General features: G+C 31.0%; 3 protein-coding genes across 5 annotated transcripts; 1 reads left to right on the top strand and 2 right to left on the bottom strand.

Moving 5' to 3' along the window:
- Nucleotides 1-1,057: 1,057 nt before the first annotated feature.
- LOC114873895 (ubiquitin-conjugating enzyme E2-24 kDa) lies at nucleotides 1,058-5,858 on the bottom strand. The gene is given in 7 exon segments (XM_029182670.2): nucleotides 1,058-3,781; nucleotides 3,876-4,023; nucleotides 4,119-4,251; nucleotides 4,358-4,408; nucleotides 4,486-4,620; nucleotides 4,755-4,875; nucleotides 5,584-5,858. Coding segments are annotated over 5 exon segments (561 nt in total). The 5' UTR covers nucleotides 4,617-4,620; nucleotides 4,755-4,875; nucleotides 5,584-5,858; the 3' UTR covers nucleotides 1,058-3,683.
- Nucleotides 5,859-6,212: 354 nt separating this feature from the next.
- LOC114873860 (gamma-tubulin complex component 3 homolog) lies at nucleotides 6,213-10,039 on the top strand. The gene is given in 12 exon segments (XM_046287541.1): nucleotides 6,213-6,669; nucleotides 6,745-6,839; nucleotides 6,841-6,907; nucleotides 6,984-7,116; nucleotides 7,227-7,641; nucleotides 7,715-8,217; nucleotides 8,287-8,479; nucleotides 8,541-8,745; nucleotides 8,809-9,030; nucleotides 9,135-9,266; nucleotides 9,361-9,621; nucleotides 9,708-10,039. Coding segments are annotated over 12 exon segments (2,475 nt in total). The 5' UTR covers nucleotides 6,213-6,597; the 3' UTR covers nucleotides 9,885-10,039.
- Nucleotides 10,040-10,076: 37 nt separating this feature from the next.
- LOC114873866 (ras association domain-containing protein 8) lies at nucleotides 10,077-14,015 on the bottom strand. Of its 3 annotated transcripts, none has more exons than XM_029182617.2 (9): nucleotides 13,475-14,015; nucleotides 13,224-13,334; nucleotides 12,839-13,147; nucleotides 12,406-12,768; nucleotides 12,164-12,325; nucleotides 11,973-12,089; nucleotides 11,773-11,906; nucleotides 11,390-11,697; nucleotides 10,077-11,312 (listed from the first exon to the last, which is right to left on the bottom strand). In XM_029182617.2, exons 1-9 carry the CDS (start codon nucleotides 13,544-13,546, stop codon nucleotides 11,212-11,214), a joined length of 1,677 nt encoding a protein of 558 aa, XP_029038450.1. In that variant the 5' UTR covers nucleotides 13,547-14,015; the 3' UTR covers nucleotides 10,077-11,211. The 3 variants fall into 3 exon arrangements, with proteins under 3 accessions (XP_029038450.1, XP_029038449.1, XP_029038451.1); XM_029182616.2 differs by having other exon boundaries at nucleotides 10,079-11,312; nucleotides 11,773-11,912; nucleotides 13,475-14,011; XM_029182618.2 differs by having other exon boundaries at nucleotides 10,083-11,312; nucleotides 11,773-11,912; nucleotides 13,412-13,503.
- Between the last annotated feature and the right edge of the window lie 192 nt (nucleotides 14,016-14,207).

The raw sequence follows: 14,207 nt of genomic DNA, 5'->3' as shown, positions 1-14,207 counted from the left end.
TGGTAACTTAAATACGCGAGGTTTCAATAGTGTTTAAGTAATGAAACATCACAAAGGGAGAGAATTAGTATATACTTCTCAATAGGTAATACTGAAACATTAAGGTGTGCCTAATGTTCTACAATGTATTTAAATCATTAATTAACATATTAACATCGACCAGAATAATCAATGAAAATAATTATTATTTTAATTAAAAAACGAAGCACTTACAAATGTTCGCTCCTTTAAGCTAACAATTCAGTATGTAATAATCTTGTATTATTAATCATTTTTTCTCTCAGTTGTTTGTTCGTTCTTGAGTTATGAAGTTTTTTATTCTATTTTTATTAATATTTTATTTATTGGATTGTAATCTTTTTTTGTTCTATTTAAGAATTTATATAACAATGTTTTAATTTGTAGCCTTAAATTGCATAAATATATACATTAGGACATCCATGTTAAAGTAACTTCGATGTATAGGCATTTAATATTAAATAATTATATTAGAAGTTACACGTAATGATATATTACATGTTAAATCATAAAACTTTAATACTCGATTAAAAAAAGAATTCTCATTTAATGGTAACATACTAATTAATGTAATTTCTTTAAAAGCAAAAAAGAAATTGTAAATCGTAATGAAACGAAAATCTGTATTCAAAATATATTTTAGGTATATTCAATGATTGGCTAACAAAGGAAAAAGAAAGACTGATAATAATGTAGTAGAAACAAAACGAGGTATCAGTATTAAATGAGAAGTAAACGATTGCTTTTTATGATATTTAGTCGCTTACAATATTTTTCTACTTGTAATTGAATGAATTGATTAATTAATATATTACTAACATTCTTTAGGAGCCAATCACTTTAGCACATCTTGTTCGTATAGTTTTTATCTATATTAATAAAGTATGTTAAGTAAACATAAAGTTCATGTAATCCTAAAACTATTTTCTTAATTTTACAGGAACCTATAGGTTTTCATCTGAAAACTTGAATTAATTCTTTAAATTATTATTAATTTGTTCCAAGGAAATTAGAATGAAAGAAGAAAATTGGTACAAAATTCTATGTAATAAGTTTTTTCTTTTATTTTATTTTGTATTCACTTATAAGATTAGCAGACTAACATTCATTACTTATATAGGATGCTCTTTTGTAGCTTCTTATAACTATTTGTGAAGAACAAAAATACTTAAAAGAAAAATTCGCAGGAGATAGTAGGGGTTGAATACGTTCGTCTTAAAAACCCTTTTTAAGTATTGTTAAAATTTCCAAACATCCAAACATACATTAAATACAGTCTTGAAATTTTTACAGAATCCCTAGTTTACAAAGATTCATAGTTATTTCAACTTAGAATACTTAGAAAATTATTAAAATATTAACTTTTTGTTTTTCTTATTGATCCAAATAATCATTTCACTTTCTTTTATATAATATCTTAGATGGAATATGTTACGTTAAAAATGTTTGTTAACGTTTAATTACAAAAGAGCAAATTCTACGTGCAATCTATATACAGTTTTAGGGGTCCAAAAGATTTGTAGATCATTTTCTTTCAAGAACCTCGCAGAATATATTTACAAGAATCTCAACAGCAATTCCAATCAAATAAAAGTGAAATCTTTTCGCGCTTTTATGACCTGTACAATAATTAATTAACTGAAATAGTGAATTTTCTGCTTTTTAGATATTTTTAATTATTTTAAATTCTATCATTCATATCTATTTGCGATATATAACACTGTGACATTCATCGATAAACATTTTTTTTCTACAAATTTGTTTTGTAAAAGGAACAATTATTATTATTATTATTATTATTATGTATTTTGTAGTCTATTAAAATTATCCGAATAATTAGTCGACATAAAACGTTTATTTTACAATTTGAATAATCAATTTGTTTTTATCAATTCATATTTAAAAAGAACACAATTTTATATAGTCTTTAGATAATACCATTGTTTAATAGTAATTTCATTAATATGATAGACAAAAATTTGGTGAAAACTCTAATTTGCAATTTATCATTAATATACAGAAAATTATGTCTATTTACAATTACGACGATTTAAATTTTACGGGGGCCGATCATATTGTTAAAAAAAGGAATTTTCAAATTATTAAAAGTTTAATTTTATGAACTTAGTTAAGCATTATATTTAAGTAATTGCAATCGCCACTCATTTATCATTTAATGTTAGATTTGTAAAAATTTAATACTCCATGAATAAATATAAGTACGATAATGTTTGCATTCGAGCAGAGTAAGTTTCTGTCTTATTTTGATAGAACGAAATCGTTTCAAGTTTCGTATTTTATGCAAAATAGTGAATTGAAAAATTTGTAGGGCCCCTTCTGATAACTACCAGCTTAATTACAAGTCGGGTTATTCGTATTGTTCATAATATTGCCTAACCTATCAATATTATTTGGTACTACCAATGGACGTACCATTTTAAATACTATCTCATCGCAAATTCTTAAAACGAGCAGATGAACAAAACAAGCAAAGAACAAAAGAAAAGAACGGAAAACTCTCGCTTTCACTCTTTCACTCTTGAGGAACACTTTTGAAAAGAACCAAGTTTAAGTATTCAATTAATTACAATTAAAAAATTATTATTTACGTTATTGTAAGAGAAAACATTCTTACTTTTGGAAGACACTGCATAACAATTTTTATTTAGAAAACTTTAGGACTTTAGGCTGTACTTTTCTTTGAATACACTATAAAAAATATTACTTTTTTTTCCTGTTGAATATACTACTCATACAAGTTACTAACGTTAACACTAAACATATAATTCGTTGTTTAAAAGAAATTACATTTTATTTAGCAACTTAAATGTGGATGCATACTTTTTACTATACTGAAAATGAAATATATTCATAAAAATACAGTCTCGAAGATATGAATTTTACCTCAAGAGTTGTAAGGTGAAAAAGAGAGTATTGGTTGCACATACACACACATTCATTCATCTAGGCACATTTACATACTCAATATAAAAGCACATCACAATGATCGAATCGACGATCTCGAAGAGTCTTTCATTTAAAGCAATCCTTCGATCGACATACATATACAGACGATAAATTGTCGAAGGTGCGAAGAGTCAAAAGTATGATTATTCGAATGATCAATTTATCAAATAATTATTATTCGTAAAGAGACACAAATTAAATAGACGAGAATTCAATGTATTATTAAATTCTCTTTTGGGAAATTTGTTCGAATAACAGAGTATTCGTTTTCATTAGTAAAATACTAACACTTTTAAATAAATTACCGATTAATTTAATTTCTTACAAATTTTATTTACCTTTTATAAATTTTCGTCCTATTTTAAAAAATATTATCGACAGATTAAATATCATTTTTTTTTTCTTTAATTCACTTAACTTCTATCGATGATAATAAAAGTACAATAAATAATTTTAAGTAAACTATAACTTGTAGAACTTTCAATGTATCAAAAATAACGTTCGAATAATCGAGAAAAACGCGATTATCTCTGATTGATTATAATTAATTTCACTACAATTATTTCACTAACTTTGATTAATTCATTAAATATAATTGATCAGTTCGAATAATCAAAACTTTAATATAGATAAACAGGCTCCCTTAAGTATCCGTTCCTCAATTTAACAGAACGGAGATAACTCTTTTGACAAATCGTTCATGTAGCATAACGCTTTGTCCAAAGCCGTGCTATACGATCATGTTCCTCTCTGTTCTGTAGATACTGCGTTGCTATACTTCCTACTAAAGGATCCGCTGAAATATTATAATTAATCTGTTATGTTTCATATCCTATGCGATAAGTTATATTCAATGTTTATATTAACCGAATAATTAGATTAAACTTTACCTGGATTACAGTCTGTTAAGAGGGAACAGATAGACAATAAAACCTTGGAAATGGTCAGCGCGGGAGACCAATTGTCCTTTAATATATCTAGGCAAATTACACCTTGACTATTTATATTGCAATGATAGATACGCGTTCGGAATGTGACCTAAAAATATAAGAAACATTATGTTAACAATTAATTGTACATAACCCTTCGCACGCACCCCGTAATCGCTACGGACTACCGGTACGATAATATACCTTTGGAGGTTTAAAAGGATATTCTGGAGAAAAGTGTATATCCAAGAAGAATACTCCTCCCTCGTAAACTGAACCAGGAGGTCCAAGTATTGTTGATACCCATTAAATAAATTAATCACCTTTAGGTCCTGCACTATAATAAAAATTATGTAAATTATTTTCAAGTTCAAAGAAATAAGAAATAAACGTAACTTGACTCGACGTACCCTCGACAGTAAAATGATAGAAAAAAGGCAAACCTGCAATTTGGCGGTGGGTCTAATGTGATTTCCGCCAATTCTTTTTGTATCCTGCGACAAGAAGATTAGTTTTAGACTGATCACGAGTCTCCATGGCACTGTTTAATTTTGGAGGATGGATGTGCTACCTTTTGGCAGATGTTCCTAAAGCTTTTGACATCTTTGGATTTGGCTTTGCTTCTTTGCTCTCTGGCTTATTGTCTGCCAGCGATGAACCACGCCCCCGGCCAGTTCCACTGGAACCTGCGCCTGATGACATGGCTCTGAAATAATTGAAATTTTATTACAAAGTAAACACTGCCATTTAAGAAGAAGAACAACAACAAACAATGTGAGCCTTAGCAATGTATTTATTCAACATAAATAATGTATAATTAATTTAAATAAGAGAACAAACCTCGTGTCCTTGCTTATGGACGTCGAGAACCTCTTGGAACAAGGTACACGAATAAAGAATATTCTTAATAGTACTGGTAGTGTACCCACACTAACAATCAAGGAATGAGTAATTCTATAACCTAAAATTTGATCAAAAAACAATTTTAATAATCATTAGATCATGGTCTTTAATGCAGCAATGCAAATCTAATATCTTCTTTGTAACATTAATTCATAGACTGTTTTTAATAATATTCTTCTATTACAATACTACTACAAAATAAGAATACATACTTCACAATTCTTCTTGACAAAAATAATGATAACCAGATTATCAATAATAATTAATAAAAATAACAGCTCTACACTTAAAAATAAATTCAATGCATGGGTTAAATTTATTATGTAAATATTGAACTGAACTCTGTCTAAACAAAAATAGTAATAACAACCAAGCAATTGTAGTAAACACTAAACTTACTAAACATTTTGTTGATTCAAACTATAGTCAATAAAACATGAAATAGAATAGATTAATAAAAATCTATAATATCGTACATATTAATCGAACACGAAATTCCATACTGGTTGAATGAAAATATAAAAAAATAATTGTCAAAAATTAGAATTTATAAAAATACCAAAGACCTTTACAAAAGAATAAGTTGAAATATATTAAGTCGCACTACTAATCAACCTATCCATAAGATCGTTGAAACGAATTACTTCTATCGGATAGAAGGATTTGATGATTGATTAATGAAAGATCGTACTGTAATTATTTATGATTTCTGTTTGAAAAAGAGGATCACAGAACCATTCATGATTCAGAGGAAGAGGTGTGTTACCTCGTTGGTAGAACGGGTAGCCTCTCGATCGTTTTATGATCAAATTTAGGACGAAAAAGTGAGCTTATGTAAATCCCGAATGACGCGGGCGAATCCGTTGTCGCACGTACTGCTGGAAGCGAATGTGCTCCTCAGGTGCTGGTGTGCAGGCTAGCGGGCTTCATCGTCGCTCTCATGTCCCGAAGTCACGATCGCGGCGTCCCTTTTCCCTCGGCGAGCGCCGAAACGTGCGCATCTCTGCGTCGCCGGATGTTGACTCTATCGCCGCTGCGGCGGACGTCGGTAGCAGCATTGCCAGAGGTAGGGTAAAAATGGCCGCGTAGGGTAAAACTAGATCTATAGGAATTACTAGGAACAGAGAACAGAAATGCACAAGCCCTTTTAGTATGCATAGATTAGCCCTACAGTAGGGACTTCTTCTGATTGACATTACATCCTCGATAAAATCGCTAGGATAAGGGCGAAGAATATAATATAATTATCCGCTTCGCGTTGAAGCGCATCAATCTGTGTTTGGATATTAAAAAATTAAAAGTGTTTGCCTCTCAAATTTAAATTTGAATTTAAAATAAATCGCCTATAAAAAGTAATCTAAGATTCGGTCATTGCGCCATCTATACAAAAATGGCGGAAACTACTCCACAACTTACCGACCGAGTTTCCGAAACCAAGTAGATCAGTGGCGCCATTCTTTTGGAACTAATTTTTACAGGCAATTCAACTTTGCAATTAAATTCTAATTAACGTTTACATACAATTAATAATACAACAAATGACTACTATTCATTTTCAAATTATCTGGGAGAATGGTTAATGTATGAAACTAGATATAGTTTTAGTTCAATGATCCATATTTAGCTTACAAAGTAATTCGCTTCGCGTCATGCAGCCATTTTCGCCCTATTTCTGGCAATGATAATTTGAACGTTGATAGTTTGTATACAAACTTAATTCGAGGGTGACAAGAAGCAGACTGAATTGTTTATAAATTAGGAGAAACTATTAAATGCAAACATGATAGAAGCAGAAACTGTAGGTAATTTAGTTCAAAAAATGATTATTTCACTCTTGTGGAGACAAAAGCCGGTAAATACTACTGTTTTGTTCGGTATTTAAAGAAATTCCTTCTAACCAACAATGATTTCAAATTATTATTCAGAGATAATTCGAAAATGGATGCGTTTTTCACTCGGGTTCTGTCAATCCACTCAAGGAGACGCAACATTACGTGAAGATGAAATCACTGTAGCAGTCAGATAAAAGAAAGTTACAAATATGCGAAGCAGTACAGTTTGCTAAATTGGATAATGAACTAAGAGCTGGGGTATGGTCTAAATTTTATATAAAAAAATTTATGATTAAAGATTATATAACTAATTATTTATTCATTCATTGTATAGCCACTGAAGAACAGAGCAAGGATTCTTATATTTCTATTGAATATGTGCCAGTCAGGAGAACAATTAAGAGAAAAAGTATTCTCTGTACCTGATTTAAAATTAGGTTCATGTTCGTCTACTGCATCCACCAGTGGTAAATAACACATTGTAAACCATCCTATGGTATACCATAATATAAGCTTCTTCTATAAACCTTCCAATTTTTTTACTCAAAACATCTAATATTTTAATTACTACTTTCAGGGCAAACACCAGAAATCTGTGCATCCTCGCAAATCATATCCATAAATAATACAGAGAAAAGTACAAGAGATTATTTAACAAGCTCTTACAAAATATATGGAGAAGAGTATATTTCAGAAGATGCATTAGTACAAGATCTGATATATTCCTTCCAGGGTATAGAAGGAAAGATATTAAAATTGGATTCCAGTTATGGTTTTCAAATTGATCCAATGATCAGTATTGATAGGCCACGTAAACAGGCGACTCTAAGATTGAGCGAACTTGGATATTTACACAATATAGTGCAAAAAGGATTAGAAAGAATGTCGGCTGCTTCGAGCGGCCAGGTGGCCGATAGTTTCGTCGCAGCTATGCATTCTGAATTATCCGAATATTACAGATTTATAGCTCTCATTCAAGAAGAAGTAAACAGGTATTAAATGAAATTTAACGTAATTATTTATATGAATTTGTTGTAAATGATAATGTGTTTAAACGTGTAATAGAGTTCAGTCTCAACCAGGATTATACAGAGTTACTCTCTCCCATTTACACCTCTGGGCGTATGATCCTTTAGAAACTTTAAAATGGCTGGCTAGTATAGTAAGAACTTGCCAAGGGCAAAAAGGTGGTGCGTTAGCTTCTGCGGTATATGAATTCAGCAACCATGGGGATGCTAGTGTGAAAAAATTAGTTAAGAGGATATTGGAAAGTGTTTGCGATCCTTTGTACAACATGTTGATAAGATGGATCGCGGATGGTGAACTGGATGATCCATATAGAGAATTTTTCATTGAAACTTGCGCCGACATTACCGGGGATAGAATGTGGCACGAGAAATACCAAGTTCGCAATAGCATGTTGCCATCTTTTATCACAAAAATGCAAGCGAAAAAGATCCTAGGAACCGGGAAAAGTATTAACTTTTTGCGGGAGGTATGCAAAGATTTTACTCCTTGGCAAGGGAAACATACGGAAATGTTTAAAAATTTTAGCGAGCAATATAAAGGTATGCATTCGAATGTTAATGAAAGCGAGAGCTTTCTATTTTTCTAACCAAGTTATTTTTTTCTTTTAGTTGATGTTCTTTTCGATATGGATCCGGATGGTCGGTTACAAACAATGATGGACACAGCATACAAGGATACTTCAACTAGAGTAGTAGAAGTATTGACAAAACAGTATCATCTAATGGAACATTTGCACGCAATTAAGGGTTATCTTTTACTAGGACAAGGACACTTCATCCAACATTTGATGCATCTATTAGAGTAAGCGTTTATTAAAGATATGTCCGCTTACCACTAGAAATATATATAATTGATATTTTAGGCCAGAATTGGATAAACCAGCTAGTTCTTTATATCCACATAATATATCTTCTATTTTGGAAACAGGGATAAGAGCTACTGCTACAAAGTTAGATGATTTAGATATACACAGGAGATTGGATGTAAGGTTGTTAGCGCCCTCGGAAAATGAAAGGGGCTGGGATGTTTTTATCCTTGATTATAACGTAGGAGGTCCTATTGGAACGGTATGTAAAAAAATCCTTTACGGATTTTGGAAATTATTTATGTAATAAAAATTATTTATTTAGATTTTAGAACCGTGTAGACAAACATATCAAACTGTATTTTTCGCCTTGTGGAGAGCTAAAAGAATGGAGTCTATATTATCTACAATTTGGAAACATCAAATAACATCGGCCAAAATGTTTAGTAAAATGCCTGAAGTATTATCCATTCAAACTCATATACATTTAATCACGAGCAGTATGGTTCACTTGGTTCATCAAATGCAATATTTTTTCTTGTTTGAAGTAAGATTAAAAATTCACATCAATTATTCCAAGTATTTTAATTTTATTTTCGATACATTACGTTTTCTATTCATTTTATAATATAATGATTAAAAAATTGTTAGGTAATCGAATGTTCTTGGGATGCATTTGCAAAACAATTGGGACAGGCAGCATCTTTAGATGATATAATTACGTCACATAGTCGTTTTATAGATGCAGTAAGACGCGGTACACTGCTTGATGAAAAATCCCAAGTAAGTAAGTGTACATGTGTAGTTACTCTAAGTATTACACAGTTTTATAATAAATTTAAGATGTTTTTACTCGGTTTGTTAACGTTTTTAATAGGAGCTAATGGATCATCTACGCTCCGTTTATGGTCCGATATTGGACTTACAAAATCTTGAAGAAACGTTTCTTACACGTGCTACGCAAGAATACGAGGCACGATTGAAAGATAATTATTCAGTAAATGTAGCTTACGTGTCGTCGAATCAGTTGGATATTTCAGACACAGAGAGTGCAGAAATTGCTAAACGTCAAGCTGGATTTTGCAAGTATTTAAATACGCTTTCAATTCAACTTAGACTGCTTTCAAGGACCTATCAAGTAACGTTCACGTTGATAATTATTTTGAATGAAATTAAACTGACATTTTCAGCCCCTATCATATAGTGAGTCTATTTTTTTTTCAGGATAGAGTAAAGAAGTTTCTTATAATGCTTGCGTCGGCTGAAGATGTCTCTTTACAATTGTTGAGTGTAAGATTAGACTTTAACGAATATTACAAAAGTAAAGACAGTCGTCTTGTTGTGCCATTAACGTATTTACATCGTAGACAAAGTGATCAAAGTTATCTTAGTTGTAAATAATGAAAGCGAACAAAAATTTTCGCGTTATATCTTCAAAAAATTTCTTAAACAGGTATTTAATTTATATTCACTTTCCTATAAATCAGTATCCAATTTATTGATTTACATCCACCCATAGGTATCAATGAATAAACAAATGCATATATAACATTTAATTAATTTTTATTTTTATTTGTATATTCCATTACATAATGTATGCTTATTTTAAACACAAAATTAAAACACTTTGGTAAACACATTATTATAAGAAACAGATCTTAATATTGACAATGAAATGATTATATACTAAAAGGTGTATACATTTTGTATAAAAATGAAATTACGAAGTAAAATTATTATTATATTTAAAAAATTATTGCTAATAATGGCAGTGTGTGGACATCGTTTTAACTACTGTTCGAGATTTTCTGGCGTAAACCGAGTGTTTTAGGATTCGACATAGCAACGAATACGTATTCTTGATAAAATATCGAATATTCGAAAGAGTTTATTCGCTAAAAACCTCGAACAGTAGCAATCTAGGCTATGAAAGCTCGAAACCACTCATCATTTTGATGATGTATGCTAATAATGAATATATAAAACAATAGAAAATGTTACTACCACATATTACATGTTACAAAAAACAAAGCAAAATATACTGTTTGAATAAATGAATGTAACTGAATCTTTTATACAAAAAGATAAATTTACTTTTGATAGATGGAAAATCTATTATTGGAATACGATTGAAAAGGAAGGCTTAAATACTTAAAAATGCAATTAATGTACACTAGAATGTTTTCAATAACATATTTCAGACTTCGTTATCACATACTTTCAAGGATATGTTACAAGATAAATATAGTATATGTACTATGTTGGTATTTTAATTGTATAGTGCACCAAAATGTAAATGCTCGAGTCACAGAATTATTTTGATTATAGAAAATATATAAATTCATCTTGAATAATATCAAGAAAACTACAAGAATTTATAAGTACGTTTTCTTAAGTTATACATATATCATGTAAGTGCATTGCATGATTTGTAATTTTAATACTTTGGATAAATATATATTGCCGAATATTCTTTTTTTATCCTGTATATACATAACTCATATTTAAAATTACTAGTCAACACTTAGAGCTAAATTTGCTGAAAATCATATGGCAGGTGGACAAAACAATTATAATATGTATTCGCGTACGATATTTCATTTACTTACGTCGATCTTACTAATCGTGCATATAAAATTGCACATATAATCCTATATGAAATGTTTAATTGATTACCGTATGAAAAATATTATTTTCAATATACCGAAATATATCGAACAGTAAATATTTATACCCAAACGCCGTGGGGATTTTTACTTGTAGGTACAGCAGTTTCTAATTGCCTCGGTGAACCTATCATTTTACGTGTACTACCAGGTTTGTGGGCACCTAGATTATAAATATATGTAAGCAAATTTATAAATTGTTAAACTTTCACAATTTTACTTCGATTTAAATTTAAGTACCTTCAAGTAATGACTTTACTTGTTCGTCTTGACAAGCGACGGCTAAACTTTGTAAATTGGCCTCTTTCATATCCGCTACTAAACGCTCCACTTGCAATTTTTTCTCAACAATTGCTGATTCCAAACTTACTACCTCGAGTTTCAGTGATTCCGCGCACTGAGAAGCTAATTCAGCTGAACGTTTGGCTTGTTCTACTTCATTTTGAAGATGTTCAACTTCAGTTATAATTTTACGTTCCATTAATTGTCTTTCATCCGTTTCACGATTTATATTGTGTTGTTCTATAGCCAGTTCTTCCATAACTAATCTGTAACGTAAAGATACAATACAGATCCTACATTCTATTCGTTGTGTAAAAAAATTAAGAATTCCAATGTTTTACCTAATTTTATTTTTACATTGAAGTAACTCTGTTTCACAGTTTGCAAGCTTTGATCTAAGCAACGTAATCTCCGATTTCAATGTTTTCTCTTGTTGCCTGACTATTTCACTCTCTTCTTCAACATGTGCTAGTTCCTTTAACTTTAAAAATATTAGATGTTATCGTTATTATAACAGTAATATTTATAACAAAATACATGCCTGTTCTTCGATAAGACGACCTGTGGACTCCATACGACTCACTTCCTGTGAAATGAAGTCCATCTGATGCATTTGTTCTCTGTTTTTAGTTTCCCAATATAATATTTCAGCATCAAACTGAAAGTAATTAATTAAATGTATATTTCACGTTTTTAATTTAATATCGCAGCTAGAATTATAGTAATTCATACTTTAGTAAGATCGGCTTGCTGTGCATTTATAGTATCACGTTGCTTATTGACTAGTCTGATAAGTTCAACATATCGTTGAGTATAAGCAACAGTGACCATATTTTGAGTCTGACCAGATAGTTGATTTATAGATTGAGTTTGTCCTTTCGTGTCCTGGAATTCCTAAACAAAGGAGATTGAAAAGTGTAAAAACATGTCAGTACTGTTATATTATATATATATAAATGTATTCTTTGTTGAACCTGAATAAGGTTTCTCTTTAGTTTGACAGAGTTACTGGATGATGATGGTTGATCCTCTTTATGAACATGAGGACTTCCAACATTTGTACCCGATTGAAATTGGGATCGTCCAGGGCTATTTAAGTTAGGTGGTGGAGGATCTCGGTAGGGTGGTAAAGTTCTTAGAGGTGGTGAACCCGGACCAGGGGGATCCCTGTATGGAGGAACTTCACGCACTTTCTTCTGTGATAAATGTATGTTACTTTCACTGCTGCTAGCACAGGTGGGAGACTGAGCTGGCTTTTGTATATTTTTTCTTATATTTAATTCCTTGTTTTTTAAATGTGGTGTAGGTTGAACTATGGCAACATTTTCCATTTGAATCTAAAATATATAAATATAATGTAAAATTTATTTTTAACATAAACGACATAATTCAAACGCTTCTGTTTACTTCTGTATTATTTTCTATGACATTTCCATGCAATCCTCCAAATGTTAACGACATCCTGATATCGCGATTTCTATCAAGACATCCTTGTAGATCATCAAATTCAGAACTTGAAGTTGTGGTATTCTTAGCATCATCTTGCCCGCTGTTGGATGTTGCGACATTCTCAGAGGCAGAACTTATTATACCATTCGATCTTGCGCTATGAGTTAACCGGGTTCCTAACGAACTAGAGGCCTTATTGTTTTCTGCAGTAGAGCGCCTTAGGATCAATTGAACTTCTGAAGAATATTCTCCCCATTTCATTAGAATCTTACGAAGGAAATTATATTATTACATTGATTATATGTACAATATTATTTTATTTTAAAATCAAACGCGTTGGTACCTTTAGAGGATTTTCATATGGAGCCAAGAGACGTTCATTAGTTCGCCACCTTTCTACTAAAGTAAATCTACCGGTTTGTCCTGTAGCATGAGCCAGAGCATATACTACATCCTGAAAGTTTATACTGTATTATTGCTTCACAAAACATTGAAGACAAATAATATTTCGTATAAAGTTATTCAATTTACTTGTTAGAAATGTTAAGTGTTATAGAACTTAATGTAACTTTAAATGTAAGGAAAAATTTCAACCTGACATGTAGTGGTTTCTGTAACACCACATACAATACGTTGTATGCCTTCCACCCATACTTTCAGCTCCATTACGTCACCAATTTAGAATTGCAAGATTAAACCTTTGCATCGCAAGGTATCTTAATATTGAAAAATTATAAAACACTCGTCAGACTTTCATTTAAATCGCACCGTTCGAATCGATGTTTCTTACATGGAGAAAAAATGAAATTTCTTTACTGACTAATACAATTCACTGACAATTATTTCCAAATCTTTCCAAATGATCATGTTTTATTTAAACTTAAATAATGTTACAATAAAATTCATTGCCTATAACCTGTAACTGTGTAATTATCAAAATGACAGATTTATGTTCATGATATTACAGAAGATAGGAAAACGCGTTTCTTTGAGTGCCTCTGTTATCGCTTCTGTAATCGGTAATTAATTCCACAGTGTATGAAATTAACATATGCTTGTTCCATATTTTAGTAGTATAAATTCTATAAATTTAATGCAAAGAATTATTTAATCTTAAACAAAAATAGACAGCTAACAAAGAACATTTAATAATTGAAACTTCACCAAACCTTAACTTTGCTGCACTGTGTAAGAGGGAGCTGAAGGCGTTAATGTAGAAATAAATTAATCGTTTCATCCCCTGTGGCTGGGGGTTTAGAATACAGCCACGGTATCCCCTGCCTGTCGTAAGAGGCGACTAAAAGGGGGCGCAAGGGAAAGACAGGAA

The sequence above is a fragment of the Osmia bicornis genome, chromosome 10, assembly GCF_907164935.1.
Source record: "Osmia bicornis bicornis chromosome 10, iOsmBic2.1, whole genome shotgun sequence".
NCBI lineage: Eukaryota > Metazoa > Arthropoda > Insecta > Hymenoptera > Megachilidae > Osmia > Osmia bicornis.
This window is presented reverse-complemented; position numbering and strand designations above follow the sequence as displayed.